At 43.7% G+C, this 26,350-nt stretch overlaps 4 protein-coding genes across 6 annotated transcripts; 2 read left to right on the top strand and 2 right to left on the bottom strand.

The window, feature by feature from the left end:
• Window positions 1–983: 983 nt before the first annotated feature.
• On the top strand, window positions 984–7,670 carry pusl1 (pseudouridine synthase like 1). The gene is made up of 8 exons (XM_068742167.1): window positions 984–1,269; window positions 1,347–1,407; window positions 2,029–2,216; window positions 4,232–4,381; window positions 5,608–5,778; window positions 6,703–6,757; window positions 6,908–7,070; window positions 7,521–7,670. The coding sequence occupies exons 1-8, from the start codon at window positions 1,214–1,216 to the stop codon at window positions 7,583–7,585; spliced, it is 909 nt and encodes a 302-aa protein (XP_068598268.1). The 5' UTR covers window positions 984–1,213; the 3' UTR covers window positions 7,586–7,670.
• A 1,816-nt stretch (window positions 7,671–9,486) lies between these two features.
• On the bottom strand, window positions 9,487–13,002 carry LOC137898166 (ATP-dependent RNA helicase DDX19B). 3 transcript variants are annotated; one of them, XM_068742166.1, is made up of 12 exons: window positions 12,878–13,002; window positions 12,367–12,429; window positions 12,221–12,254; window positions 11,976–12,111; window positions 11,713–11,805; window positions 11,519–11,621; window positions 11,235–11,349; window positions 10,917–11,094; window positions 10,526–10,763; window positions 10,207–10,369; window positions 9,767–9,958; window positions 9,487–9,623 (listed from the first exon to the last, which is right to left on the bottom strand). In XM_068742166.1, the coding sequence occupies exons 1-12, from the start codon at window positions 12,932–12,934 to the stop codon at window positions 9,562–9,564; spliced, it is 1,434 nt and encodes a 477-aa protein (XP_068598267.1). In that variant the 5' UTR covers window positions 12,935–13,002; the 3' UTR covers window positions 9,487–9,561. The 3 variants fall into 3 exon arrangements, with proteins under 3 accessions (XP_068598267.1, XP_068598266.1, XP_068598265.1); XM_068742165.1 differs by having other exon boundaries at window positions 12,221–12,310; window positions 12,375–12,429; XM_068742164.1 differs by having other exon boundaries at window positions 12,221–12,310; window positions 12,390–12,429.
• An 8,194-nt stretch (window positions 13,003–21,196) lies between these two features.
• On the bottom strand, window positions 21,197–21,988 carry camk2n1 (calcium/calmodulin dependent protein kinase II inhibitor 1). Its single transcript, XM_068742868.1, has 2 exons — window positions 21,820–21,988; window positions 21,197–21,270 (listed from the first exon to the last, which is right to left on the bottom strand). The coding sequence occupies exons 1-2, from the start codon at window positions 21,986–21,988 to the stop codon at window positions 21,197–21,199; spliced, it is 243 nt and encodes an 80-aa protein (XP_068598969.1).
• Window positions 21,989–24,558: 2,570 nt separating this feature from the next.
• On the top strand, window positions 24,559–26,251 carry LOC137898108 (cytidine deaminase-like). The gene is made up of 4 exons (XM_068742102.1): window positions 24,559–24,751; window positions 25,102–25,213; window positions 25,674–25,731; window positions 26,089–26,251. The coding sequence occupies exons 1-4, from the start codon at window positions 24,565–24,567 to the stop codon at window positions 26,224–26,226; spliced, it is 495 nt and encodes a 164-aa protein (XP_068598203.1). The 5' UTR covers window positions 24,559–24,564; the 3' UTR covers window positions 26,227–26,251.
• Window positions 26,252–26,350: the final 99 nt, after the last annotated feature.

Here is a 26,350-nt window from a genome sequence, read left to right as displayed (position 1 = left end):
AGGCGGCGCATCCATCAGCAAATGGGGCGCAATGTGGACAAATATTTTACAGTGCAGCAACAATATATTTAAAAATGGTCAGGAATGACGAGGGGGGGCGCCACTCCGACGATGAACACACGAACGAATCACGCGTTAACATTTAACATGTTAAACCATTTATTCTTTTGACGGAATGATCTTGACGTCCCAGTCAAAGAAAATACTAAATAAGCTCATGCGTAAGAGGTGAGCCATTTTACGCACTCCTGCGCGATGATCCTTACCTGAATCGGGGCGAATCTTTTATACATTCTTCAAAGTCCACTGTCATTTTGGCGTCTTCTCGTGTATTTCCGCTTCAGGCTGCCCGCGTGGATGGAGACGCGTGGATGGAGACGCGTGGATGGAGACGCGTGGATGGAGACGCGTGGATGTGTGTCGCCCCTCTCCAAGCGGCACGGTGACAGAGAATGCGAGCAGAGTGCGCGGCAGCCCCGACTCCTCCACGCACAGCACTGTCGAGACAGACGAGAGGCGTCGCTGCACCACGGGGGGGGGGGGAGAGGGGGGGGGGGGGCGCGTCGTCCCAACGCGCCGCCACACGGAAGGACGGCCGGCGCGCTGCAGGACATTTAAACTGAGACCCGGCTGCTCTACAAACAATCTAAATATGGTCATATTCACGCTTCCGCCTGTTTCACTGAAGATTAAGTCCTTATACAAATAATGAGTAATACTTTAGGATTAAATGGTATTTTTACTACTTAACCCAATTATTCTACCAAAAATAGGTGCCCCCCCCCCACAAAAAAAATAAATAAATAATAATAATAATAAAATGGGCATGACATCATGTAACTCAATACAAGACGGATTGTTATTATTTGAAACGTTGAAATGTTATTTATATGAAATATTTAATTTGGTCAGATTACGAACAGATACTCCAGAAAAGTATTTTTACTACGTATGGTTAAAAGAATGTCCGAAGCGATTCCCTTTCTCTTTTCCTATTGTCCTAATTTTCCAGATGTGTCACTTCGGCCAATGTGACGTCATCAAAAAGGGACCAATCCTTGCAGCGGAGCAGAAGAAGAACAGTTCTGAAGCACATGAAAGCTTTCCGAGCCCGAGTTTTAAAGCAGGCGGCGTGACGTCACAACTGGTTTGATCCTTAAAAGCATGTTTAGTGTTGCTTTTACTTTTCTGACGCGCACTCTGAGAGACCAGGATGCGCGCCGGGGCGCGTTACCTGATACTGTTTCAATACATTGGAACTAAATACAGGTTGGTCGTGCTGCAGGAACATGAAGTGTTTTTATTGATATTTATTTTATTGTTATTGTTCGCTATTATCCCTGCAGTGGCGCAGCGAAGGTGCCTCTGCATCAGCTGGGTAAGAAAGGGATCCAGGATCACATAGAGGTAAGTTTAATGTGTTTGTGTTTACTCGATGCATTTAAAAGGAAAGAAATAAACAACGTGAAGGGGGGTAAGATTTATTAATCTCTTAGGGGAACTTAAGTTATTCGTGCAGCAATAGTTAATCAAAAGTTTCATCCGAGAACTAAAGGTGAAATGGCTTTAAATAAGACAACACAGAAACAGCAATGGATAGTTAATGTAGTTATAATATTACAAATAAAGCGCCATAAAGACGGTGGAAGAGATTCGTCTTCAAATAAGACATTTTTCCTTTTGTATCAAACGGAAAATAAAATTGTGACGTGATGAGTTGGAGTTAATTTGATTTACATACGCTGCAATGTGATAATTGCTCATGGGCACGCAGGCCCAGCACCCCCGACCCTGGGGGTCCGTGTTGTCCGGCTGCGTACAGATCACACTGTCTGCTCTCCACTCTCTATCTAACACTGCATTTCTCATTCAAGGCATGATTGTATCCCACAACCTATTCTTCTGCTGCTTGCAGCTTGGCTTGATCTCCCTTTATGCAGCGTTTTGATCTAACTTCTCTGTCTGAATCTTTCTCTAATCTATAACAGCAGTTATATTTCTTCATCCTTTGATATTGTGTCTGTGCAGGACGCAATAAAGAAGCTGAAGCCGCTCAATCCAGTGTTTTCCACTATTTCCAGTAGGACAGACTCCGGCGTTCATGCCTTCTCCAACTCTGCACACTTTGACCTCCAGCGTAAGAATGATAACCCCCCGTTTACTGAGGACGTTCTTGTTGACGCCCTAAATTATCACCTGCAAGCAGAGCAGATCAGGTAAGTCAAGAGTTCAGTCTCGAATATGATATCTTTAAATAATTCAAAGTATGTGCTTTACAAGTCATTTGCTTGATTATCCATGTTACTAATGGTTAATAACAATGGTGCAATGGGTGATTGCAACAAAAAAATCAGCAGGCAACCCCTAAAAATGGGTGAAAAAACAATACCAGGAAATAACTTTGTAGCATCCGAAGTGGTTTATATTGTACCTGAGCACCAAACGGAGCAGCACTCCTAATCTCGTTGTAGATCCACTGTGCAATGACAATAGAGGCTTTCTATTCTCAGTGATCAGTACAAGCCATCGGTCAGCAGGACCGGACGCGTGTCCATAACGCGGCTTTCATTGCATCACCGTGTGCAATGACAATAAAGTGCTATTCCATTCTATTTCCAACATAAGTAAACATAATTTAGTTTCTTCCTGTCCCATTGAGGGCCGATGGAACCTCAACTTAGTGCAAACATGCACAAGGAAAGGAAAATGGAGACGTCTGTGATCGTTCCTGTAATTAATCACTGCTTAATATCTTTATCTTGTTCAGATCACCTGTTTAGTAGAAAGAGCAGCATTACTTCTGTATAAATAGTTCTGATCCTGCATGATAGTGTCTTCACTATCCACCTTCCACCTTCGTTGCTGCATCATTCAAAGCGATGATCACTTTCCCATAATGACGGTTTCAGAATGTTGTGATACTTTGAGATGTTTGGCAGCTTTGTGCTCTGCATCAAACCCAAAAGAAGCAAAGAGACATTAACAGAGTAGGGCAAAAGAGAGGGGGAGTGGTGAAGGACAAAGGGATTTAGTGAGAGAGAGCGAGGAAAGAGTCCGGAACAGTCGGGGTTAAAGACGGGAGTGAGTCTGAAACAGAGGAGAGAGAAAAGGGAGGCTTCCAGCATCGTGCTAATCCCTAAACCTGCAGAGAGAAGGTTAGAAAGGATTATCCCTGCTCCGCTTTTTGGTCTGTAGCATCTATTAATACTCTCTCTCTCTCGCTCGCTCTCTCTGTCTCACACACACACTAAATGTAAAATAACCATCTTCATTAGTATGTGAAACCGGCCGAGTCAGCACTAATGGACCTTCTTTCTGTTCTCAACAGTTATGAAGACTCGACATAAACAGTTAATTTAAGGCGCTCGGGTTAAATATGGAAGCCCGGAACTCAAAAGTATTCAGCCACTAGTAATATAATGACTTTAATGAAACGTTCACATCATCCATGGAGGGAATAAACAGAGAGGTGCACACTGTAAAAAATAGCTTAATAAAACCTTTTGTCATCAGGGCAGCAAGTAGAAAAACGGTGCCGCAGATCCCAAAAGTGTTAGGCCATGCTCTGTATGCTGCTTATGAAAAGTGTGTGTGTGTGTGTGTGTGTGTGTGTGTGTGTGTGTGTGTGTGTGTGTGTGTGTGGTGTTTCATGGCCAGGCAAATGCTTTCGATTCATGTTAGAGCAGACGAAGAATGAGACACGAGGGTTTCCTCTGCCGTGCGTCACAGCAAATCTCCTCCCCGGAGAAGCGTAGCCTAGTTTCTGTGCCTGTGACTTGACGTACGTGCACACAAACACACACACAAACACACACACCAGAGCTTCAACAAATACTCCTTTAGTTGTGAAGCATTAAATTAAAGGCCAACTATTTTGACAGTCAGTGAATCAGTTTGAGGAGTTCCAAACGTTTCCAGGAATGAAGAGGAAAAGACTGCCGGCACACGACGGAGGTGAAGACGTTGCAGCGGTCGTCCGCTCTGTGTCGTTTGATGTACGCCTTAGTAAACGGATCCACACTGGTTGGTTTAGTCGTCAGAGGAGTTTGACCTACCCCTGCCACACGTGTTCGCTTCAGTCCGAGGGAGAAACGAAGCGCAGTTTCCAGAAAAAGGATCTGTGCTTGATTCATTTTTGGTTTTCGAAATGCTGATTCTTTTCTGTGACTTTTCAGACATTCATAATGTCAGTAGAGCTTTCATTGTGGCGACTCTTTGGTCTCTCGCCCAGGATCACTCAGGCCTACCGTGTGCCTGATGATTTCCACGCCCGATACCGCGCCCAGTCTCGGACCTACGTCTATCGGATAGCCCTGGGAGTCAAAAACCAGAATCTGCTTCCTGTCACTGAACATAATCTCTGCTGGCACCTTCGCAACACGTGAGTTATCCGCCTTTGATTTGGCCCCTCCCTTCATTTGCCATCTGCATTTTCATCCTTTGTAGACATGGAGAGCTCAGTCTGACGGGCCCAGACGCTCACACACACGCACACACACACACACAAACACACAAACATGCAGACACAGCCGAGCCTTGCAGAAACATTGTTGTGTTAAACACATGAATAATCCAGGCCCGCCACACCGGAGGTTCAGTCAGACAAAGTGTTATATCTGAGCGAAGAAACGCGAGGAGGAGGAGGAGGAGGAGGAAGGATACGGACGGACAGAGTACAGAAGGAGAGACAGACAACTGATCATTTAGCTGTGATTGGATGGAAGGAGTGTGAAGAATTTCAGAGAACGTATGTGTGAGCGTTTTTCTGCTCTTCACTTTTTGGGAGGAAAGTAGGGCAAGATAAGCTGCAGGCTTAAACGCATGCAGAGAAGCTCCCACACGCGTACCCCGAGTGTTCTCTCCTCCGCTTTCCTTCTTTCAGCATCTCCTTCTCTCCTCTACACTTGTTTTCACTCTACCTCTTTGTCTTCCCTCTCTTTTTCCCTCTGTTACCTCTGCTTTGTTATCCCTCTCCTTCATCTCATCCCTCCATCCCTAAGCAGCCTCCTTCTCTCGCTCCTCTCTTTGATCTGCCGCTCCCTGCTTGCCGCGCCGCCCATCCGCCCACGCTGCAAAAAATATCCTTCGCCGCTCTTCATTACAATGATTCGTTTCTTGCATTTTTTGGGACAAGTTCTATAATCTTATCGTTCTTAGGTCTTCAGTGATATTTTTGAATCCATTGATCACATTGAAGATTTTAGTTGCTGAATGACGAGCCACATGCTGACTTGATCAGAGCATGATCAATGACCTATTTTTTAAACATTAAGTCATTGCAAGGATAAATCGGCTGCTAACGCTGTCGCCTCATTCCTCCGGCTCGTCTTCATCCATGACTCAGATGTTCAGGATTGTAATTAATGCATGATATATTTCATAATTCTACCAATAAATTATTCCACACTGAAAATTGGAACAGGAAGTCCTGGCAAGCGGCCGTATTTAGCGCGTACTCCACATCCCAGCCTTTCATGCAGGTCGCTTTCAGGTCACGTTGCACTTATAAAACCTATAATTAATGAACCTTAGCTGCCGGTTCCTTTATAACCTTGGGAGATGTATTGTCTTGTCTTTGCCTCCCGGGCTGCCTGTGTTTGTCATCAGGGAGCTGGATGTGGGCGCCATGCGTGAGGCTGCAGCCCTGCTGGTCGGACTTCATGACTTTAGCAGCTTCAGGGCCGTCAGCTCTGACTTGGCTTTTAAAAATCCCGTGAAGATTCTTGATGTGGCCAGAATACAGCCAGGGTGCTCCTTTGTGCAGACGCACTTCTACAGGTAGGTAGGTAGCATCTTCAGAGGTCGTATAGACGCCAGGATCTATAAGACCTCCATCAGTTAGAACATTATCACATGTCTAAAGATAATCAGCACAGAAAATGTGAGCTAAAGCTAATATCTCATTACAATCTACAGGGCCACAGGCATCAGAAAAGGCTAATGTATAAATATTACAACAAGTACTACACTAATAATAGTAGTAACAATCCTAAGGAAGGGAGAAATCAAATTGGTAACATATATTTGTGTTTATTAGCCGGAGAATGTCCGTTTCTAGCTTCAGCGGGACTCTGCTTGATATTTTAGCTGAATGACGCTTCAGATTGTCTCAAAACTCAAATCTTTGCCAAATGAAAGGTAAACTCGATCGTAAACCTTTACTGATTCCGTCCCTCACCAGAGTCCATGGGTTAAACGTCCTGCCATCGAATTGAGACTCTGCATCCATTATATGTCAAACCAAATCAGACAGCTCTGAGTCAAGTTGCGTTTGACCCAGTTCTTCCCATGAGCCTCTTTGCTGCACTCTCTCCATGTTTCAGACAAAAGGCCGGCTGTCACTAAAAATCTGAAAAAGAAACATTCCTAGTTTTTGCATTGCACATAATCCTATTGAGTGCAAACCTCAGCTGCACATTCAGGAAGTGACATTCATAGCAAATCTGTGCAGAACAAGTGTCTCCGGCTCCACGTGACGTCACACCAGCCTCCAGATTTGTCCACACAGTCGAGAAAAGCATTGAAATATCTAACGAAACAGAAAAAGCATCAATATTTTAGCATATAATAGGCTCAAGAGACGGGGACTAATAAACTTTCAGCAAATGTTTCAATGGCACGTTCTTTAGTTCCATGTGTGAACTACATTGTTAAGCACACATTGTTCACACTGTGTTTTGTATGTATTTTCCTTCCTTCCAGAGACATTCCATTCTTGGAGCTGACTTTTAAAAGCCGATCTTTTCTCTATAAGCAGGTTTGTTGATGCTCATTTTAAAGAAATGGCGCCATCTGCTGTTGATGACTGAACATTCTGAATCATATATGAGTCATTCAGCGTAAAGCCTATTGAAATGTAAAAAAACTATTACTGTGATACTTTGTGATTTTGCCATTTGTGCTCAAGGTGCGGAGGATGACGGGGGCCCTGGTGGCCGTCGGCCAGGGCCGCATCTCGGTGCCCCGCGTGAAGGAGATACTGGAGGCCAAAGACTCTCTGGCCTTTCCTCAGGGCCTCGCTGCTCCAGCCCGTGGCCTTTTCCTCACCAGGGTGGTCTACAAAGAGACAGGTAAGGAGCCTGGCTTAAAAAGAAAAATGCAAACGTTTATTTATTTATTTATTGTGTTGAAGTGGCTCCGTGCTTCATACAAGAGCAAAAATATTCTCATGTTAATGGATCACACTCGTTTCCTTCTACTTCTGAGGGCGCCTGCTGGAGGTTGTAAATAAGGATTGTGTAAAATAAAATGAATATGTTGATTATTTAGCCGATGAACTTGTGGCTGACTTGTTTTTCTTAAGCCACAGTCGAAATCCCTCGAAGTCGAAGTGAGAAAAAGTTGGAGTCATTCATCAATATTTGCCATTTTAAATGGCATTTAAATAAATCTAAATGGTTACATTTTCTTTCAGATTTCTCTTTTCAGTTCAAGTTACTGAGCATGGTTGTTATTTACAGGCATTTATCATGATTCGTTATTTCTCAGGAACCTTTTTCTATCTTCTGTCCCCTCATCAGACCTGCAGGTTTCGTCGCAGGCATCAGAGGAGCAGCTCATCTCTACCGGACCCTCAGAGGATTAGAGCACTTCATTCATCGTGCTTGTTGTGTTTCCGGACTACTGGATGCAATAAATTCCATCCACCCAAATGTAATATTGTTTTTGTATTTTTCTTAACCCAGAGGAGCTTTTTAACAATTCTTTATCCACACACACTCATATACACATTAAAGCACATACATGTGAACATCTCCATCTTCTTTTAATGTCACATTTTAAGAATACATAACCGCATTCATGAACACAGTTCGGCTAGAGAAAACCGCACAGCCTGAAGCTACCATAGTCTACAGGTTACGATATGAACTGGGCTGGCTCTCACAATTATCTACCAAAGTATACGACATGTGGAGAGGAGTGTTAAGCTCTGCCTTGTTTGTCCGTGGCTCCACTACGCAAGGGACCAACCGAGAGTACTCTCACTGGTAACGTGTACATCCAAATGTCCAGATAAAACTGCATTCACCGCTTCGTTCTCTCACTTGACTCTAATTTCGCTGCATCTGCTCTTTGAGTTGAGCGATTTTCAGCACGTTGGCTGTATACAGTCCGTTCCAGTGCCAGTGGAAGCCAGGTGAGGTTTGCACAAGGACTGACCAATCACTGGCCCCCCAGTCCGAGCGCGTTGATCAAATAGTTCATCACAGTTTTCTACAGTCACCCTCTGATAGATTTGACTTAGGCTCATCGTGTTCAAAGTGCTGCTCCTGACTAAATTTAACCTCGTGAGGAATGTTTCTGCACTTCTTAGAAGTGTCTAATTCAGTCACACTATTTAACCTGGTATTTTAAGTACGTACACAAGTACATGTTTTACGTCTGCGTGAAGCAACACAGTGAATCTGATTGGCAATAGGTCCTCAAGTCAATTCAGCATTTGGTTTCAAAAAGATAATTCACATCCTAAAAGATGTTCAGCTTGTCAATATATCATCATAATTTCAAGTGTTTGTCAGAATAATAAGCCCAAATGTCTTAGAATATGAGTAACAAAATCCTGTGTATATATAATGCACTTGAGGAAGGCTGCGCATCATTTTTGAACCCATAATCCTTAACAGCACAGTCTGGTTAAAGAATGGAACTGAGCTCATGTTCAAATGGAGACCCTGATTAAAAAGATCATGGAAAAGTGGCACAGAAATGATCACATCAGACCTTAATCACATTTTTATGAGATGGAGAAGCCGAATGATTCCCGCTCAGTAAGGGCGCCGCGCCTGCATCGACACTGGCCGTTCTCGTGATATGAAGTTGAGGGTGAAATACGTGAACGTCTGATTACTATTAAACAGAAATACATAAACGAGTTCCGTGTGTAATCACGCTAGGCAGCCTTTTTGGCATCTGATAACACCCTGGTGCTAAAGCTGAGGTTATTCCAGTATTAATTTGTCACGTGAATACAGGTTGATAGTATTTTATAATACCTATCACAGGCTGACAAGTTTGCATAGACCCTTGAAACCCAACCATCATCGCAATATCACGATGTCATCGATTAAACTGCTGGAGCAGCATACCCAACTTCACCCTTCGTACTTTTGGTCAATACAGCTCAATAAATGCTGTTATAGTCCGCGTGACAGTTACATTCAATTATACTTTGTTCCCTTTAAAATTAAGAACTTTGTGGCACATAAAATGGTTGTTTTATATCATTACTCTTACTAGAGTCGCCTGCATCATACAACTACTGCAGCCAGCATCAGAAAGGTTTATTCAGTGAACTAGAGTATACTATTACTGCTTCTTCTGTATCAGGATATATAACAATGAACTCAAACTTTATTTAAAGTGGTACAAAGGGTGAAACGGGGTACGATCCAGGGGCTTTAAAAACATTCGTCTGAGAGGAGACATGCCCACATGTGCTGCATTTGTGGTTTTGCTCTTTTCTCTGACAGCTAAAAAAACCCGAAACATAAAACACTGAAGCGTACAGTGGCGAGGAGAAGGGAAGTAGGGCTGGCGTCCATGCGGTGAGCCGTACGCTCTTTAGCTGGAAATTCTTTCAATTTCATCCAGATCATCTGTGTCTAACTTTTCAATGTTCTTACCTGTAGAGGAAAAATAAACAGAAAATAGTTTATATGGCTGATAAAGAAGAAATACACACTGCTTCATTCCCGAATCAATTCATTTAAGCATATTCCTACTCCACCAACATTAGCACAAATGCTAGGAACTGTAGTAGCCTTACTGAAATGCTCCTGGATCCTATTGAGGATGTCCATGCTCATCCTGCTGTCCACCATGTTGATAGCCAATCCCCTTTTGCCGAATCGACCCGTACGGCCGATCCGGTGCAGGTACGTCTCGTTGTCTGGGTTGCCGTCTTTGTCTACTGGCAAGTCGAAGTTGATCACCACAGAAACTTGCTCGACATCAATGCCTGAACATGGAAGACAACGGACAGAAGGTACAATGTAGTACTGCGTCACAAGCACCGAATACAGGCGTCACTCTGCAGCCAAAGGCTTTTGATTCACTGCAATTAGCCAATGACCAACAAAATAGGTGGAGCATGCAATATTTCCTAGGTATGCAGGAAACAGAGGCTAAAACGAGGATTGCTTAAAGCGTTACTTTGTAATTGTCCTTTCAATGCACACAGAAATGCTGCTGAATCTCTGTCCTCACCTCGAGCACAAACATTTGTGGTGACCAGGACCTTCTCCTTGCCTTCTCTGAAGCGGTCGATGACAGCAGCCCTCTGTTCCACCTGCATTTCCCCACTGAGCAGCGCCACCTGGTGGCCCTCTCTGGACAGCTCCCCCGCCAGCCAGCCTGCAGTCCTCCTTGTCTGATCGCACGAAAAACATATAACCAATACTTAATAATACTTAATGATATAAAGAAGGCCTTCAAATGAAAGAGTAAAGGTGTAAGGGCAACAATTAATGAGAATCATGGGTTTTAATACAGGTCATGTCCAAATCTATGAAACGTTTGAACTCACATGGCAGAAGATCATAGCCTGGGCAATAGTAATGGCTCCGTAGATGTTACAGAGGGCTTGGAACTTCTCCTCCTTACTGTTGCACAGCACGTAGTACTGCTTGATGGTATCCAACGTCTCCTCCTCTCTCTTCAATTTGATGATGTTGGGGTCAGGCACAATGCGCTGTGCGAATTGCCATACAGACTCTTCAAATGTGGCTGAAAACAGCAACATCTGGCAGGACTTTGACAGCATTCTTTGTGGCAGAGACAAATCAAAGTGGTTAGAATCTGTGCATGCGAGTTACTGAAACTAAAATGCAATGCAGGACCCTTCACATAATCAAGAACATACACAAATGCTTTTCACTTAGTGGGCAAATTGATTCCAAGTCCATCTTTATTCTAACCTCTGGATGCGAATGCTCTGGTCCTGGTGACCCTGCGTGGCGATCATGACATCAGCCTCATCCAGCACGAAAACCTTGATCTTTCTGGGGTCTATGAACTTGAATTTCACGCACCAGTCCTGTATTGTACCAGGTGTGCCAATAACTATCTGTTCCTGCAACTTCACGCCCCGCTGCACTGAAAAATGTGAAAGATACAAACATTAGTCGTCTCTCTTTTCAGTAACAGGAAGAATTCAAATTCAGGAATAATTATAATTTAAATAGCACTAACATACTAAAGTATAACTGATATTAAAAAGAGCAGAGAAGCCTTACATTTATTTCCTCTGATCGCGTATACTAGCTTGACCTCAGGATAGTGTCTGCCCATCTGTTCGATTACCTTACCCGTCTGAAGTGCCAGTTCATACGTGGGTGACACACAAAGGCACTGATCCAAAGAAATACAATCAAGGGAGAAGAATTAATGAAGTTCTGCTTGTACAGGATGAAAATTATTATGACAAACGTGTGTAAGGAAGTTAAAGATGGTTCTATAGAATGTTAGTATGTTTGTTTGTTTGTTTCCTTTTAGAACAGCATGATATATGAAAACCAACCTGAGGATATTTGTTGTTGGGATCTACATGGCTTAGCATTGCCAGGACAAAAGCAGCCGTTTTCCCTGTTCCAGACTGCGACTGGGCAATCAGATTTTGTGGACTAGAAGAAACAAGAAATTAGAGGAAATTATAATAAATTCAGAATTGTATAGAATGTATTTATGATGAGAGAAAGTGCAACGCATACTCACGGTTCAGCCAGCATCATCGGTAAGGCAGTCTCCTGGATTTTGGATGGCCGGTTGAAACCCATGCCGTATACTCCCTGAAGCAACTGAGGTTTTCTGCACACATTAGTCAAATCAGTCAATTCTTAAATGATGTCTTAAAGAGTCTTTAAGTATCCACTAATGACGAGGATGGAACACAAGGAATACAGTTAAACAAAATAGTTTAATAATGGCGTGTGACATTTACAGATTGATATGCAAATGGAAATGGAACATTCACTTACAGACGCAACTCCTCAAAAGACTTGACAGAGTAGAGCGGAGAGTTGGGATCCTTCTGAAGAACCTCCACTTGATTCGTGTTATTGACGAGATTGTTCCGAATCAGTTTATTCAACAACGACTGTGCCGCTTTGTCGTCTGCGTAAAAAAACAAAAACGCTCATTTGATTGATGCTGGTATTCAGACAACCAAATATCTTTCAGGCAGTTTCACCAACTCGTTTTACGTCACGTGAATAAAAAGCACCTTTGTCATTCTCGTCCGCCGTCTTGCTTTCCCCCTCAGCTTCCGAAGATGCAGCCGCGCTGCCGGAGTTTGTTTCGTCGGACGTCGTGCCTGCACGATCAGAATCAGAAACTCAAAATAGTTGAGCTTAACGGGTTTCATGCTACAGCATTACTGCTCGAACACTCACCATTCTCCTCTGGTTTTGCTTTGATTTGAAGGTTACTCAGCTGCAAAAAAGCATCACAAGAAAATCCAGAGTCCTTTATTTGGCAAATGGCTGCTGGAGTATGTACTTACAGTACTCGCTCAGGTCCTCTCCTTGCATTACGAGACTCTCTGGGAAAACGTTGCTATTTCTGATCCTCTTGCATCATTTACTTTCTGTCCAGCTAACTGCTAAAGCTAGTTAATCATTGAGCACGCATCCAACAACTCGGGCTAGTTAAGCTAGCCTAGCTCATATCTTACGGCGGGATTATATAAACGTTAAGGACACCACTTGTCACGCAAGCCCGTTCATTCGCAGCCCAGACTCTAAATCATCAGTTTAGGCTGTACTCCACTGAAATAATAAAGGTTGGGCAGCGCATTTAAGTTAGCGTTGGACCAGAACAGGCCATACTATAATGCTGTCAAGCTAACACATTAGCAGGCGTTGCGTCGATTAAAGTTTACCGATTCCGCCGCTGCTTCTTGCTCGTCCACCGCATGGGCCCAGGAATCCGTAGCCATCGTGTAAATGTGTATTATTTAACGAACGAACAAAATAGCTGTGCTGGGAAACCAAAGTCAGATCTAGAAGTCAGCAGCGTGAAAGTAACTATTTTTCCACAATGGCGAAAAAGGTAGGTGAGCACATGTGCAACCGCTCACATGTCCGGGTGGAAAACACGTGCAAAATGCAACCTTTTCCCGGTTTATGAAAGGTTCCTATCCATTTTGATTCTGGACAGGCTTCAAAATGTTGAAACTATTTCATCTAAATAGTTACTTTTTGAATGTTTGTAATATTCAATAATTAAAATATGTTAAATGGAAATGAATTTATTTTTTTTATATATCAAACAGAGTTTAATCAACCCCATGATTTTGTAAACAATTGTTTGCTTCAGTACCCTTATTCTTCTCCATTTATGTCCAGCACAGTTTTATGGCTTCTGTTTTTCACAGATCCTGGACATTTGTCCCTTCAGACTGATGCTTTTTTTTGTAGTGGAACATCGAGGATGTCAAACTTCTCTCTTTCTTGTATGTCAACATTTTCCATGACAGCAATCCAGTGCAAGGCAAACAACTAATGGATAAATGGAAGAGTCTGACAGTGCGACCTACTTAGAAATGCAGTTTTGTATCCTTAAGATGACCAGCTGTAGGCAGTAACTTCATATTTATAATATAAACATATGAGTAGCATAATTTAAGTGTCAAACAATTCCTCTCCTTGTGCAGGTCAGAAAGGAGAGTTTGAGTTTTTAATCTGAAACAGTGCAGCAGACCAATCTGTCAGTAGTTACAGTAGTGTGTGTGTGTGTGTGTGTGTGTGTGTGTGCGTGGATCATCCTGTTTACCTATGTATTTGGGTGATTACAGGTAAGTGTCAGCATGCAAAAGAGTCTTTTAGCTCATCACATCAGAGACAGATTTGTGAAAGGCTTAAAAGAGCGGAGTTTATTGTTGCCTCCAATCAGATGCCTGGCTGAAGGTATCCATAGCAACTGAAAGAGTAAAAGTAAAACTTGGGGTCTCCAGAGAATTTGGAAGCGATAGAGAAAAGGGCTTTGCAATGCAACATAACGACTCGTTTCAATGGCTGAATGGGACAGAAAGGATATCAAAGTCGAGCGCTCAGGGAAGAAACAGCTTCTCTGAAATGTTTTCAGAAAGATGAACACTCACAACTACACAATGTAAGATGGCTCAGCTTTAGTCCACAGTCAAACGGTACGTCACTGTTTCTGCGTGCAGTGTATTGTATAAAAGTTCTATCTCACATTCGCTATTCACTGTATACAGAAATACTTCTGCCAACACAGGAGGATGAACAAATCATATTCCCAAATATCATGTCATCGGATGCAATCATAGAATAATTCATGGAGGTTAATGTAAGTTAGTAAAAAGTAGGGAGTGGATATTAGATCCTTAGATAAATGTAATTAAGGAACACAACACATCAAACCATATATAATTTATCTGTCGGCTGATTAGTCAAAAGCAAAGGCTGACAATTCCCTTAAACACAGACGGGCTGCATGCATGCATCCATAGGTGTGAGAAAGAGAAGCTGTGGAGAGAGAGAGATGAAGGGCAGATTCTCTCTGGACATCTTCTTCATCCTGTCCGCCGGTAGGATGAAGGTCATTAAGATTCATATCCCTGATCCTTCGCTCTGTGCTAACGTGTAGGGAAAGGAAATGGATTTTTAAAAAGGGCGAGAATACAATGTCTGTTGACACATTGGCCTTAAATTGTACATGCATTCACCGTGTTAACAAACACTCACAGCACAACACACAAAGCAACAAGCACTTATGCACATGCAAATGAAGTTATTGATTTGGGTATTTCACTCAGTGCCAATCATAAAGCTTCAATAAAGTGCTGGAACAACACGATACATAATGCATGATATTTTATAAGAGAGCGGAATAATGGTTTGACAAAAAGCCAGACAATGCAAGATGGACGAGTAACCTTTAAAAGCAACAGAGAAATCAAAACCAGAAATTGATCAGATGAGCATCTGCCTAACTAGGTTGGTTACGGTCCTGTACATGCATGCCATTTGGCTGATGAGCTAATACGATCATTCTTTTCTGCAGTTATTAGCAAGCAAGGGGTGAGATGTCAGAAATAATGTGCTGCGCTACACACAGGCTGGGCCTCCAGAGGTGAACAGTCACAGTCCTGAGATTGGAGCAAAAGCGAGTATCTGGATCCAGAGGAGACCCAGCAACCTAAACAGACCCAATGCACTAAATAAACAGACGGATTATTACATAATACGAGGTGGGGGCTAAATAGATGAAAAATGTTCGAGCAGAATTTTCATTCACTTGTGCAGTTTGGAGTTCGTTTGTCATTGACAAGCGTTTGGCAGGATTCATTCATTCACCAAGGCCAAAAGAGCTCGAAGGCTGTCAAGCCCCAGCTCAACAAATTTCAATTCCTTAATAATTCATGAATGACAGGCAGTCAAATTGAATATCAATAATGTAGAAGGGCTTAGTATTGTGTTGATAGAAAACATCCTTTGAGTCGGGCTCACTCATGCTTACAGACACGCAGACATATGTATCACGTTTCATCCCACGTGGTGCATGCTGGCACATCGCATGAACTCAGCTCGCATCGGTGAGCTGCGTAATGCTAGATGATAAGTGAGCAGCTAATAAATATTCTTATCTTCTCTTCCATTAGTCCGTCTTTGAAAATGCATGCAGGTTGAAAGAGTCCAGAGAAAAAGAGGTTCAATATTAAGTGTTTTCAAAGGGCCGATGGGAGAAAACAATGATATGAAGAATGGGGATGTCCTGATGTATTAATGATAGGTGCTCCACATCTACCCAGAAATCCTTGCCTTTCTTTTCCATCTTCAGGACACATTTTCTGTGCAAGCCTGAGACCTTTGCAACATTCTGCACACACATGATCACTTCCACTATGGTGGATTGGTTAGCAGCTAAATTGGTGTGTTTGGGCCTGCGCCAATCGTGCTTGTAGAACAAATGAAGTGACCAATGGGGCATTTCCATCTAGGTCAGCATCTTTTATTCAGGAGACAGGCATACACAGTTACATGCCATCCTGCCCCCGGGGCCTCGAGGAGACCCACTCTGCCGCTGAGAGACGTCCCACCATTTTATTCTGTTTTGAAAATAATCTCCATGCATGAGATTAGCTGGGGGCCCTCAAGATCATCCTTTGTTGTGCATCCCAGTTTGATATTTCCCTCGTTGGTGTCTGTAAGTGTGAGTGTGTGCATGCATGATGCCAGGCTGCATTTGTGAGTTTGCATATTCTTGTGTGTGTGTGTGATGATGATGATTTTGCTTATAATTTGTCAGGGTAAAGACAAAAACCATGATGGAGAATTATTATGCTGCTGAGCGCGAGGAGAAAGCTTAGAGTCTCTGTCTGCGTTGTTCCAGCCACGCACACGTTACAACACAAATATTACGCTTTGCAGCTACATGGGATGTCCGTGTGGCGTGTGCTTCTGTGCAGGGTCCGGGTTAAAACATCTTCATTCACTTGATCTCTGTCATTAGAGACTCTTGCTTGTGCCTTTTCCTTGAGCCGCTCATGAGCACATAGTGGTGCTCATGAGCCATGCATGCCAATAGCCTTACATAAGATTTTGCAGAGAAATGTCCAAAGGATTCAAACCAGTGCATTTTTATGGTGTTTCTGACAGACATCAAAACACAACAGGGAGGCAATATTCATCATAATGCTGAATCTACACTGAACATGTTCAGAAAGTTTCCATGAAGCTTTACGACAGCATTGCACCAAAAATGTTAAAGCTGTCTCTCTCAGCCATTGGTTTCTCTCCACAGGCTTAAAGCTACAACAAAGCAACTAGGCATGGAGAGAGAGAGAGAGCAAGAGAGAGAGAGAGAGCAGTGGGCTGTGGTTGCTATAGTAACCATCTAGTGGTTCTCCCTGGCATTCGTTTCATCATACTGAGCCTGGGACTCTTCCTCTCTCTTCCTCTAATCTCACTTTTGTTTATTCTCTCCTCTCTCTCTCTCTCTCTCTCTCTCTCTCTCTCTCATGGCTCTCCATTTTCCTTATCTCCTCATCACCCTCTCGTGCCGCTCTCCTGCTTTCTTCCAATCTGTCCGCCTCCCTGCCGTCCTCTCTCCTCCCTCCCTTCTTCATCTCTCCTCTCTTTCCTGAGACAAACAGTGAGAGAATGCTAATGCTAATGTCTTTTTATGCTGTTTGTCCATTTTTATCCCTCGGCCACGAGAGTCCCATCTGTTCAAATTGGAATCTCACCCAATTTTCTGACGTGAACAATGCACGAGGCTTTAGTTTTTGGAGACGAATAAATGCTGCTCTGATGTCAGAGTGGCTCGAGAGATTGACGTCATCTGCAGTCATGATCGAGCTGCAAACAACTATTTTAAAGTTGTGTTACAGGCAGGGTTGCTTTTTGTGGCATGAAATGTTCCAATTCAGCTCTTTTTTCTCTTTCTCTTTTTTATAGCCACAAAAAAGAAAGTATGGAAAAGCCATATTTAAAAGCAGAAGGATCATTCTGGTGTGATGTTTTAAGGTAAAGTCATTTATTTCTCCAAGCATGACTGCAAACAGTTCTGCATGTCCCCATTTGCTCTTCATGTCCTTGTGAATTCCCAACAGAGTCTTAATCAGAAAGAGAATACCTGATTCCAATGTCAATTTACTCCCTACACACACACACACACACACACACACACACACATGCACACACACAGCAATGTGCAAATAGATTTTGCTCACATCTGCGCGCACACACAAATGACAAAAACCTGAATGAGTATACCAACATATGTGTATATATACGCAATGGGATCGAATGGAATTCAACCTGCGCCTCATCCACTGGCACGCCCCACACACATGCTATGATTACTGCATCATATAAAAGCCTATTGATTTGCACCAATAAAGAGAGAGGGTGATTTTTCCAGTGAGGTGAGTCAGCATATGAGGACACCAAGGGTATTTCCCACCGAAGACACAAAGGTCAGAGTCACAAATCCAGAATGGAGGCTGAGTGAGAGTCTGTGTGTGTACAGTACAGCATGTCATGTGCATGCAGCTAACGGGGAGCTGCAGGGTGTCCTTTTCCTCCTTGTGAGTGACTGAGCAATGCTCCCGTCCCACTCTTTCTCCCTTGAAGATCTCAGTTCCATCATGTTGCTTAAAATAACAAAACATGCCAACACATTGTTGATGATGAAATTGTCTGAAACAATATGTGGCAAAGTCCAGATCAGGGCTCTCTTTTTGCAATATATTTTTTTCAGTATGAAATGCTTCTCTCTGAGTTTATTTGAATACAAACTCAGTGGGATATGAGGTGCACATCCTATCCCACTTAGGCATGTTATTTTTTAGTCAATTAGATACACACTGACAGTCTACATACATTACTTCTAAATGTTTTCTAAACAATTTTACATTAGCAATGTTCATACTTTCTAGATTCATCATCACTATCATCACTATAAACATTTATGTGGAATCAATATCATAAATTGCTTTAAAATCAATACATTTCAGAGTTTAAATTGTTCTGTATTTAAAATGCACAATTCAATGGATGATACTATTTTTCATTTGAATCATGTCAGCTTGATACCGACCAACTGCGAGTGTATGGATCACTACAACTGTCTCCAACTGACGCTTTGCCTCTTTTAATAAGCGCTTTGTGTTAATGTTCATGAATATATCACATTTACTGCAATTGTTTGTTAACATGTGACACAGGTTAACCTTTGATAATGCAATCTCAATGCAGTCATTCGCCATGGCAACAGAATTATACAATGCAGTGAGGAGAAAAGCGTAAAAAGAAAATTGTCTAAGTAAATCTGAAAAAAATATAAAAAAGTGACCTTTAACACTTATCAATTACCATTGTAAATGGCTCATTTCTGCAGGACTGCTGTGATAATGTTCTGTGATTTTCCTCCAAGCCTTGTGATTTTCTGCAGCGTGTCACGAGTTGAGACCCACAAGGATTGACTGCGTGGAAATATCTCATCCTGTGTTGAGGCTGCTCAGAGACCTGCTCAGTTCAATTACATCACACGTTCAGTGCAACATTTTGGATGAAAGAATACGCTACACGCAACCAAACATTCTCATTCTCTAAGAAGGGATAGGCTGTTACTGCAGGAGATGCCATCGTCATGGTTGACTGCCATCTTGGAAGAAGGAACTATTTTGGCAGGATAGTGTGATCACGCCACTGAAAGAAGAGACGGTTTGAGAGAAGAGGGCAGACATAAGAGAGTGGAGGACATTCCATTAAAGACAGCGATGGTATCAAGCCCAGACTCAGGGAAGAATATTCTGCACTAAAAAAAAAAGAAGAAAAAATGCCGCAGCACCCATCAAGTGCAAGGTGCATCTGTTACCATGGTAGCCAGCCCAGGCAGCCCCTTTCGTGTCTGTCAAGATGAGGGAGGGAGAAAGACTGAGGAATATGTTAGTCTTGTCTGCAGTTGAAGCTGAAACAGACACGTGTGCGATGCATGTATGTGTCCTCAGCACATATCCAGGATGCGCTCGTCACACATGAATCATTTAGTCGCCAGAGCAGACTTGGAAATGCCACGTCCCTTCAGTGTCCCTCATGCCTCAGTGGTCCTGCAGGAGTTAAAAGGAGGATTTGATCAAAGACAGGAGCAGAGATGTTAGATGCAAACAAACATTTATTGCATTGTGAAGAGGTGGTGTACATTTTCCCCACAGAATCATTTGCATTTATTGTAGCGCTTAATGAGATCAGAGTTGCACAGTTGTGTCTCAACTCTCCTTTAAACAAACCAAGATATGGAGATTTCAAATTCTTCCGGGTTGTTTTTTTTTTTAACTACCCATATTTCTTCAGTATTTGATCCTTCCAAGGAAAGCGATGCTACTGGAAATGCAGGCTTGACCTTCCTTGGCATGCAGATAAGCAGTCCAGTAAGAACAGGGGGAACTGTTACGTGTCCATCGGCCAAGCTACTCGCTGTTGTCTTTCTGATACAAAACTAGATTTGCTTTTGCTACAGCTTTAAAACGGTTCTAACAGAAAATAACAAAGCAACATCAAGAACATAGTTTCTTATTGTAAATCACATTCAACACTAAACAGTAAATAATACTTGTCATCATCTTTATTACAAGATATTAGGCCGCTGTACAAGTCAGTTTGAATTGTACAGTGCAATGCAGAATTAAGACTGTTTTTGAGGTTTGTCATTCAAAGCTGTATATGAGGTGCTTCAAGAATACACAAGAGTTTCAGAACGTCTGCCATGCATGCATGATTTCATATTGGCCATGCATGAGTTGGTCTTTTTTAGTGTTTTAAGAAAGAGCCCTAAAAATGGCATTTCAACAAATGAGTAAATGTATGGAGCACAAAAAACGCGTTTTCAGCACATGAGATTTGGCACAAACAATAATACACGATGCAATATAAATAGCTCGTCAATAGGGTGTGTACAGTCAAGTTCAGTATCAACCTATCCAGGTGAAGGCCCGGGAAGCTTACAAACAGGTGGGAGGTCCACTGCACATGAACGACTCATTAGCTGCAAAGTATGGGAACAAAACAAAAAACACTGTCCAGTGTCGTTCAGTGAAAGAGCAAAGGTCACTCCCATCACACCAAGCGTTCTCACCATACATAAGATACGCACTCCCTCCGGCCTTCAGTCACTGCAAGGCATGTTCCAAATGATCAATCAATAAATCCTCGAACACAGAACAAGCCAATTAACCGCTTCCCACCGTGCAGGAAAACGCAGGCTACCCGTCCGTATTTACAAACTCAGTCATTCCCTCGACCTCGATCAAAACGAAGAGCAGAAAGGATGAAACCAAAGGTTAGATCGATTTAGGATAAGAGTGTGCTTTAGTTTTAATATCACTTTTAATTCTGTATTCTGTCCCTGATTTCTGCATCCCCCCCCCCCCCGGGTCGTCTTTCCCCACCTTTGGATTTATGCTGAACCCCAGTAATCAAGGGTAACTTTGTTTCTGTGAATGTGTCTGTGTGCATGTTTTTTTTTTTTGGGGGGGGGGCCCACCCGGAGTCTCCTTTGCTACCATCTCCCACCCCTTCCAGTGTGTGTGTCACTGGGAGAGGAGGGCGTGGAAGCGCTGCTTGTTGCCACATGGGAAAAAGTGCTTTTGTACAGTGTCTTTGGAATAAAACTGGTAAATATCGCCATAAAAAATGCAATAGTGTCTCTTAGAAGTGGAGAGCCGAGTTCTTTAAGCCTCTGCCGGGGTCTTCTCTGTTCCATCTTTCAGTGCTTCATCGTCGCCATTCTCATCGTCAATCACAACTGTGGATGACAGGGGGGGGGGGGCGTTAATGAAGGGGGGGTCATCTCGCTGTGGCGTCTCTAAAATTCACCACAGAAAGGCACGTGTGCGCGTGTGCGCGTGAAAGAGACATGCAGAGAATATGCACATGAACACTTCTGTATTTTGGTGCGCCCATGGTGTCCAATCCGGCCTAGTTGCATGTTTGTCCATGTTTCGTCCGTGCGCTGCTGGAGGTGCGACTGCGCGTCATCGCAAATGCAAACTGGCTGAATTGATCGTGAAAACAAAGACACGGCACGCAGAGCCCAATCATCACTGGGGGGGGGGGGGGGCATCCTGCACAACTCTGCATTCAGAGGGCATTCTAACGGCGCGCACTGCGCATCCAACTTGTGTTGCAATGCGAATAAATGGGTTCAAACCCCATAAGTTCTGTCCCAAACAAACAAACAAACAAACAAAGAACATCTGACGCTGCTGAAGACGCGCCGCCGCCCATCCAGCCGCGCACAGATATCACCTCCGTGCGCGCTCAACACATCTCCATGCACATGTTATATAATTACCCCGTTTGCTCCTGCCTATCTGTCCGAGTTTCGGCGGACGCTTATTCTGCGAGCCGCTGAAGAAGTTGTTGGTGTCCTGGAGACGGCAGGTGAAGGAAAGGTGTCCCTCGTCGCCCTCGTTTCCATAGTGACTCGTTTTGTCTTCGTTGAAAGGCAGCACTTCCGACATTTCCAAATGCGTCTTGATCACCAAGGCGCACAGAGCCGAATGGATGGGCTGTCGCCGAGGCAGGAACGTGAGGAGGGGGGCAACGCACGCCGTCTGCGGACACGATCGGGCACGAATGTTTACCCCGAAGACGCGTGTCCGTCTCCGAAGGTGCGCGAAAGAAATAACGGTCAAAATGTCCTCAGTTGCCCCACGCGTGGAGCTTCGGCAGCATGATCCAAACGTTCCGGTGGCTTCTCCTCTGTGCGTATTGCTTTGGAAATGGAGGCGCACGCACAATGAAGCCGTGAACTGCGTGAAGCGCGCGCTGGTTTCGAGCGGCTGAACCCGAGGAAGAAATGCAAATGAGAGGCGCGACGCAAAACACGGATCCACGGGGGGGCACGACGTGTGCCAACGTTCCACTCTCCGGGATCTGGACGCAATCAGACAAATGGCGCATTTATTAACCCATGCAGGTCATTAACGCGCCGCCGCTCGACGAGTCGACGGTGTTCAATCTGACAAACTGATTTGTAATATTCGGAAAGTGTCCATTTCTTGTGTTTTGAGCGGATCCATCGAGTCCGGCCTCGCCGGAGGATGGCGGTGTTTCTCCATGGCGCACTTCCAGTTCAAAACTCAAGCGCACCACGGAGGCTTTGGTGGGTCTTTGGAGATATCTCAGCTCACCATCTCGGGTTTGCTCCAGAAATCAGTTTTATTGCATTATTTGTATATTTACGCAGTCTAAATACCAGCCTCCGCGTAATTCCCTATTTGTTCTATGAGGCTATCAGATGACCACGCGTGTCTCAATGGGGCCGCTTGGACACGATGCGTAACGCCCACGCACCAGACGCACCAGCCAGCCTGCTGGATGTTAGTGAATGGCAGGAAAATGTCATTTGTAAATCTGTAACTTTAAATCCAGTCCTCTAACCAGCAAAGATGTTTGCCCCCCCCCACACTAGCCTTTGGCCACTCCTGCCCCCTGTCTGGGCAGAGGTGCCAAGGACACAAATTTGTTCTGCACCATCGGGGCTCGTATCTGGATAGAGATAAAACTTTTATTTGTTCAATAGTTTTTGATGACACTTGGCTCACACATCCAGAGGAATGCGTGAACATAACTGTAAATCTTTTGCACATTTCTGTCTTAATTCTTAAGTAATTGTACTTCTGGTTCGAAGCTAAACTGCATTTCATTATCTAGTACTTGTACATGTGTAACGACAATAAAGCATAACTTATCCTAACCTAACCAAACACATCAAACACATGCAAGACTGGTGCACTTTGGTATTTGGGGATATTCAACATTTAACATTTTCTAGTTTGGCAGTTCAATCTATTTCAAGTGTGGCGTTTTAGAGCACAGAGCTGCTTGGTTTTCTTTTCCCTTTTGGAATTTCATCCTGGAGGTTCTTCCAAAATGTTCTCCCTTTCATCCATTTCATCCATTTCATCGTAACATGTGGTGCCAGCGTTCGATGCTGCATCGTTGATTGAAGAGGAAAAAGCGCACCACAGTTCACCTTCAAAGACCGCCCCGTATAGCATCCCGTTCTAGCACGATCAGAAATCGTTCTCTACACTGTTGCCATGGCAACACAGGTTACTGTGCCAAGCATCTCATCTATACTGTATCAGCATGCTCTGTCTGTTTCATCATTCAGACTTATCGACAGTGAAATGTTCCAATAGCCTACTGTGTGTGTGTGCGTGTGTGTGTGTGTGCGTGTGTGCGTGTGTGCGTGTGTGTGTGTGTGTGTGTGTGTGTGTGTGTGTGTGTGTGTGTGCGTGTGTGCGTGTGTGTGTGTGTGCGTGTGTGCGTGTGTGTGTGTGTGCGTGTGTGCGTGTGCGTGTGCAGTGATAATAAGTCATTATTAGCAGCCTTCTGGTAAATCAGCATCATCCACAGCATGAGAGGAGAATCTTATCTGACTTCCTTTCGTCCCACATTTAGATCAACGAAATAATTGATGTTACTTGTGAATGTCCTTGAGTGACCCAGTCAGAGCCCAGACTTGAATCCAGTCAAACATCTCCATGGCGATCGGAACGTGGCTCCCCATCCAGCATGAAAGGTGCTGCAAAGAGGAATGGGTGAACCTGCCCAAAGAAAAGCAAGCCAAGCTTACGGCATCATATTCAGAAAGACCTCACGCAGCCAGAGGAGCAGCAACACACTGAATACGTGCGCACACGTGGTGTCTTGAACATTTCAAAACCCTTTTCCGTGTTGTCATTATTGTTGCGTGTAGAATTTTGAGGGGGGGGTGGAATGAGGCTATAAACAAAATGTGCACCAAAGACAAGGAACAATCTGGAAAAAAGCTGTTTTCCACCGGCAAATTTAAATACATAGGAGAATCTAAGCGACATTTCTGAACCTCCCTCTGATTACATGTCAAACTATGTAACTTTTAAAAATATTAAAAACAACATTCCAATGACCTCATGACACTTGTAACATACCATGAAGGTGATTGGCCAGAACTGATGCCTCTCCTCCGTCACCCTCTCCTATTTATATCTGAAGCTGTGCTGTACGTTTGCACAAACTGATAAAGATCCTCTAATCAAGAGCAAATATGGATCAGGTCATGTCCAGCAGCGAGGTGATGCACATCCGGGACCAGGGCGCCGAACACTTGTCCCATGAAACAGTGAAGAAGCTGGTCAAGCAGTCTCAAGAGGCAAAGAGGCAATCGTACTCGCCTTACAGCAAATTCAGGGTGGGGGCCGCTCTCCTCACCGCGGAAAACAAAGTGTTCACAGGTAACGTTTCCGGAATATTTAGCGTGAACGTGATGCCTGCTTTGTTTGTTGCTAACACAGGACTGTCTAACGTGCGTTTGAGCTGCGTCCTCGACAGCTGCTTTGTTGACGGATGTGAGATTTCGTTGAGAGTTCCAAACCTGATCTTTACCTCCGTCAGAGCTTCATTTTCCCGTGTTAATGAATAACTGACAGAAAACAGCTGAAATGACTCGACGGGACAGGCTTCGATTCAAGCTTTTAGTTATTACTGCAGTTAAATCTTCTTATTCAAATAGACAGACAGACAGCCAGACAGACAGACAGACAGCAAACGCACCCGGACCAGCTGGTGTCTGTTTTCTCAACAGGTTGCAATGTGGAGAATGCCTGCAACGCCCTGGGCTTGTGTGCAGAGAGGACAGTGATCGTGAAGGCGGTTTCTGAGGGACACAGATGTTTCAAGGCCATTGCAATTGCTAGGTGAGTCCAACTCAAGCCCAGTCAAGACCACAAGTGTCTCCTCACGTCGTCCCACGCATTCATTTAAACCATAACTTTGTCTTCTTTACGCCTCACAAATATTTACCAGACCAGTCGCACTTGTCCCAATTACTCCTCAAGGCTGCGTTGCGTCAATGATTGACAGTCTGTCAAAAGTTAACCAAAGGTGAGGGAAGAAAATGTCTTCAACTCAAGCAAATAGAAAACATGCAAAGATCTTTGCAAAACATACAAGTACAGAAGACAGTAAAATGTAAAATGAGACTATAAAATTAAAACCATGTGGGCAATGGCTGATGAGGCAGCTTAACGAGGTGCTTCTGTTGGCTCCTATCGATCCTATCTGCAGGATCAATAAAGTATTTATCTGTTTCTTCTCTTCCCACTCTTCTTTCAACCCATCCCATTGCCCACTCATTTTCTCTCCTGTTCTTTGCAGCGATCTGGAGGACAAGGTTATCTCCCCGTGTGGCGGCTGCAGGCAGGTCATGAGAGAGGTACTAGAATAAAAGAATTAAAATATGAAAAGAAAGGAGAATGTTATTCCCTGAAGATTCTGAAAACAAAATGAAGTTGATAAGGTTAAACATGAATGTGCTGTTTCTACTTGAGGATTCACATGTTCTATTTACATCTGGCAGGACTTTCACCCTGGTCTGTTATCAGGGTTGTTGGATGATGTAAATGTTTAATCCCCTCTGGAGCCACATCGTATATGTGCAGCACAGCGCCTCGTAATAGCATGGCTAACCCAGAACAAGCGTTGCCCTCTTACTGCGTAGAACACAAACACCGAGCCGAGGAGGGCTTGATTTACTTTTTATTTCTCCTTTTTTTGTTCATTTTCCTTAAAGTTTGGCTCAAACTGGGACGTTTACCTGTCAAAGCCAGACGGCTCATACGTGATGATGACAGTGGACGAGCTGCTTCCAACCTCCTTCGGTCCTGAAGACATGATGAGCCATGTGTCTGACGTTACTAACGCATCCTGAGCCTGTACTGTTACAGAACACAACAGCTTCCATGAAATGGAGCACGTCTCATCAGAGACCCATGAACGCATGAAGGGCTGCATCGTCATGAGGCATGTCAGAAAATGACAAAGCAAGTCACACC

This window comes from Brachionichthys hirsutus, chromosome 8 (assembly GCF_040956055.1).
Source record: "Brachionichthys hirsutus isolate HB-005 chromosome 8, CSIRO-AGI_Bhir_v1, whole genome shotgun sequence".
In the NCBI taxonomy this organism is placed as follows: Eukaryota; Metazoa; Chordata; class Actinopteri; order Lophiiformes; family Brachionichthyidae; genus Brachionichthys; species Brachionichthys hirsutus.
The sequence above is the reverse complement of the archived record's forward strand: the minus strand, read 5'-3'. Positions and strand labels throughout refer to the sequence as shown.

Excerpts from the sequence above, each read along its gene's own strand:
- LOC137898166 (XM_068742165.1), bottom strand. The coding sequence starts at position 12,934 with ATGGCTACGGATTCCTGGGCCCATGCGGTGGACGAGCAAGAAGCAGCG. Across the intron at positions 11,806-11,975 it reads TCTTTTGAGGAGTTGCGTCT|AAAACCTCAGTTGCTTCAGG; the intron begins GTAAGTGAATGT and ends TAATGTGTGCAG. Across the intron at positions 11,622-11,712 it reads CCGATGATGCTGGCTGAACC|TCCACAAAATCTGATTGCCC; the intron begins GTGAGTATGCGT and ends TGTTTCTTCTAG.
- camk2n1 (XM_068742868.1), bottom strand. The coding sequence starts at position 21,988 with ATGTCGGAAGTGCTGCCTTTCAACGAAGACAAAACGAGTCACTATGGA. Across the intron at positions 21,271-21,819 it reads GATAGGCAGGAGCAAACGGG|TTGTGATTGACGATGAGAAT; the intron begins GTAATTATATAA and ends TGTCATCCACAG.
- pusl1 (XM_068742167.1), top strand. The coding sequence starts at position 1,214 with ATGCGCGCCGGGGCGCGTTACCTGATACTGTTTCAATACATTGGAACT. Across the intron at positions 4,382-5,607 it reads TGCTGGCACCTTCGCAACAC|GGAGCTGGATGTGGGCGCCA; the intron begins GTGAGTTATCCG and ends GTTTGTCATCAG. Across the intron at positions 5,779-6,702 it reads GTGCAGACGCACTTCTACAG|AGACATTCCATTCTTGGAGC; the intron begins GTAGGTAGGTAG and ends CCTTCCTTCCAG.
- LOC137898108 (XM_068742102.1), top strand. The coding sequence starts at position 24,565 with ATGGATCAGGTCATGTCCAGCAGCGAGGTGATGCACATCCGGGACCAG. Across the intron at positions 24,752-25,101 it reads GGAAAACAAAGTGTTCACAG|GTTGCAATGTGGAGAATGCC; the intron begins GTAACGTTTCCG and ends TTTTCTCAACAG. Across the intron at positions 25,732-26,088 it reads GCAGGCAGGTCATGAGAGAG|TTTGGCTCAAACTGGGACGT; the intron begins GTACTAGAATAA and ends TTTTCCTTAAAG.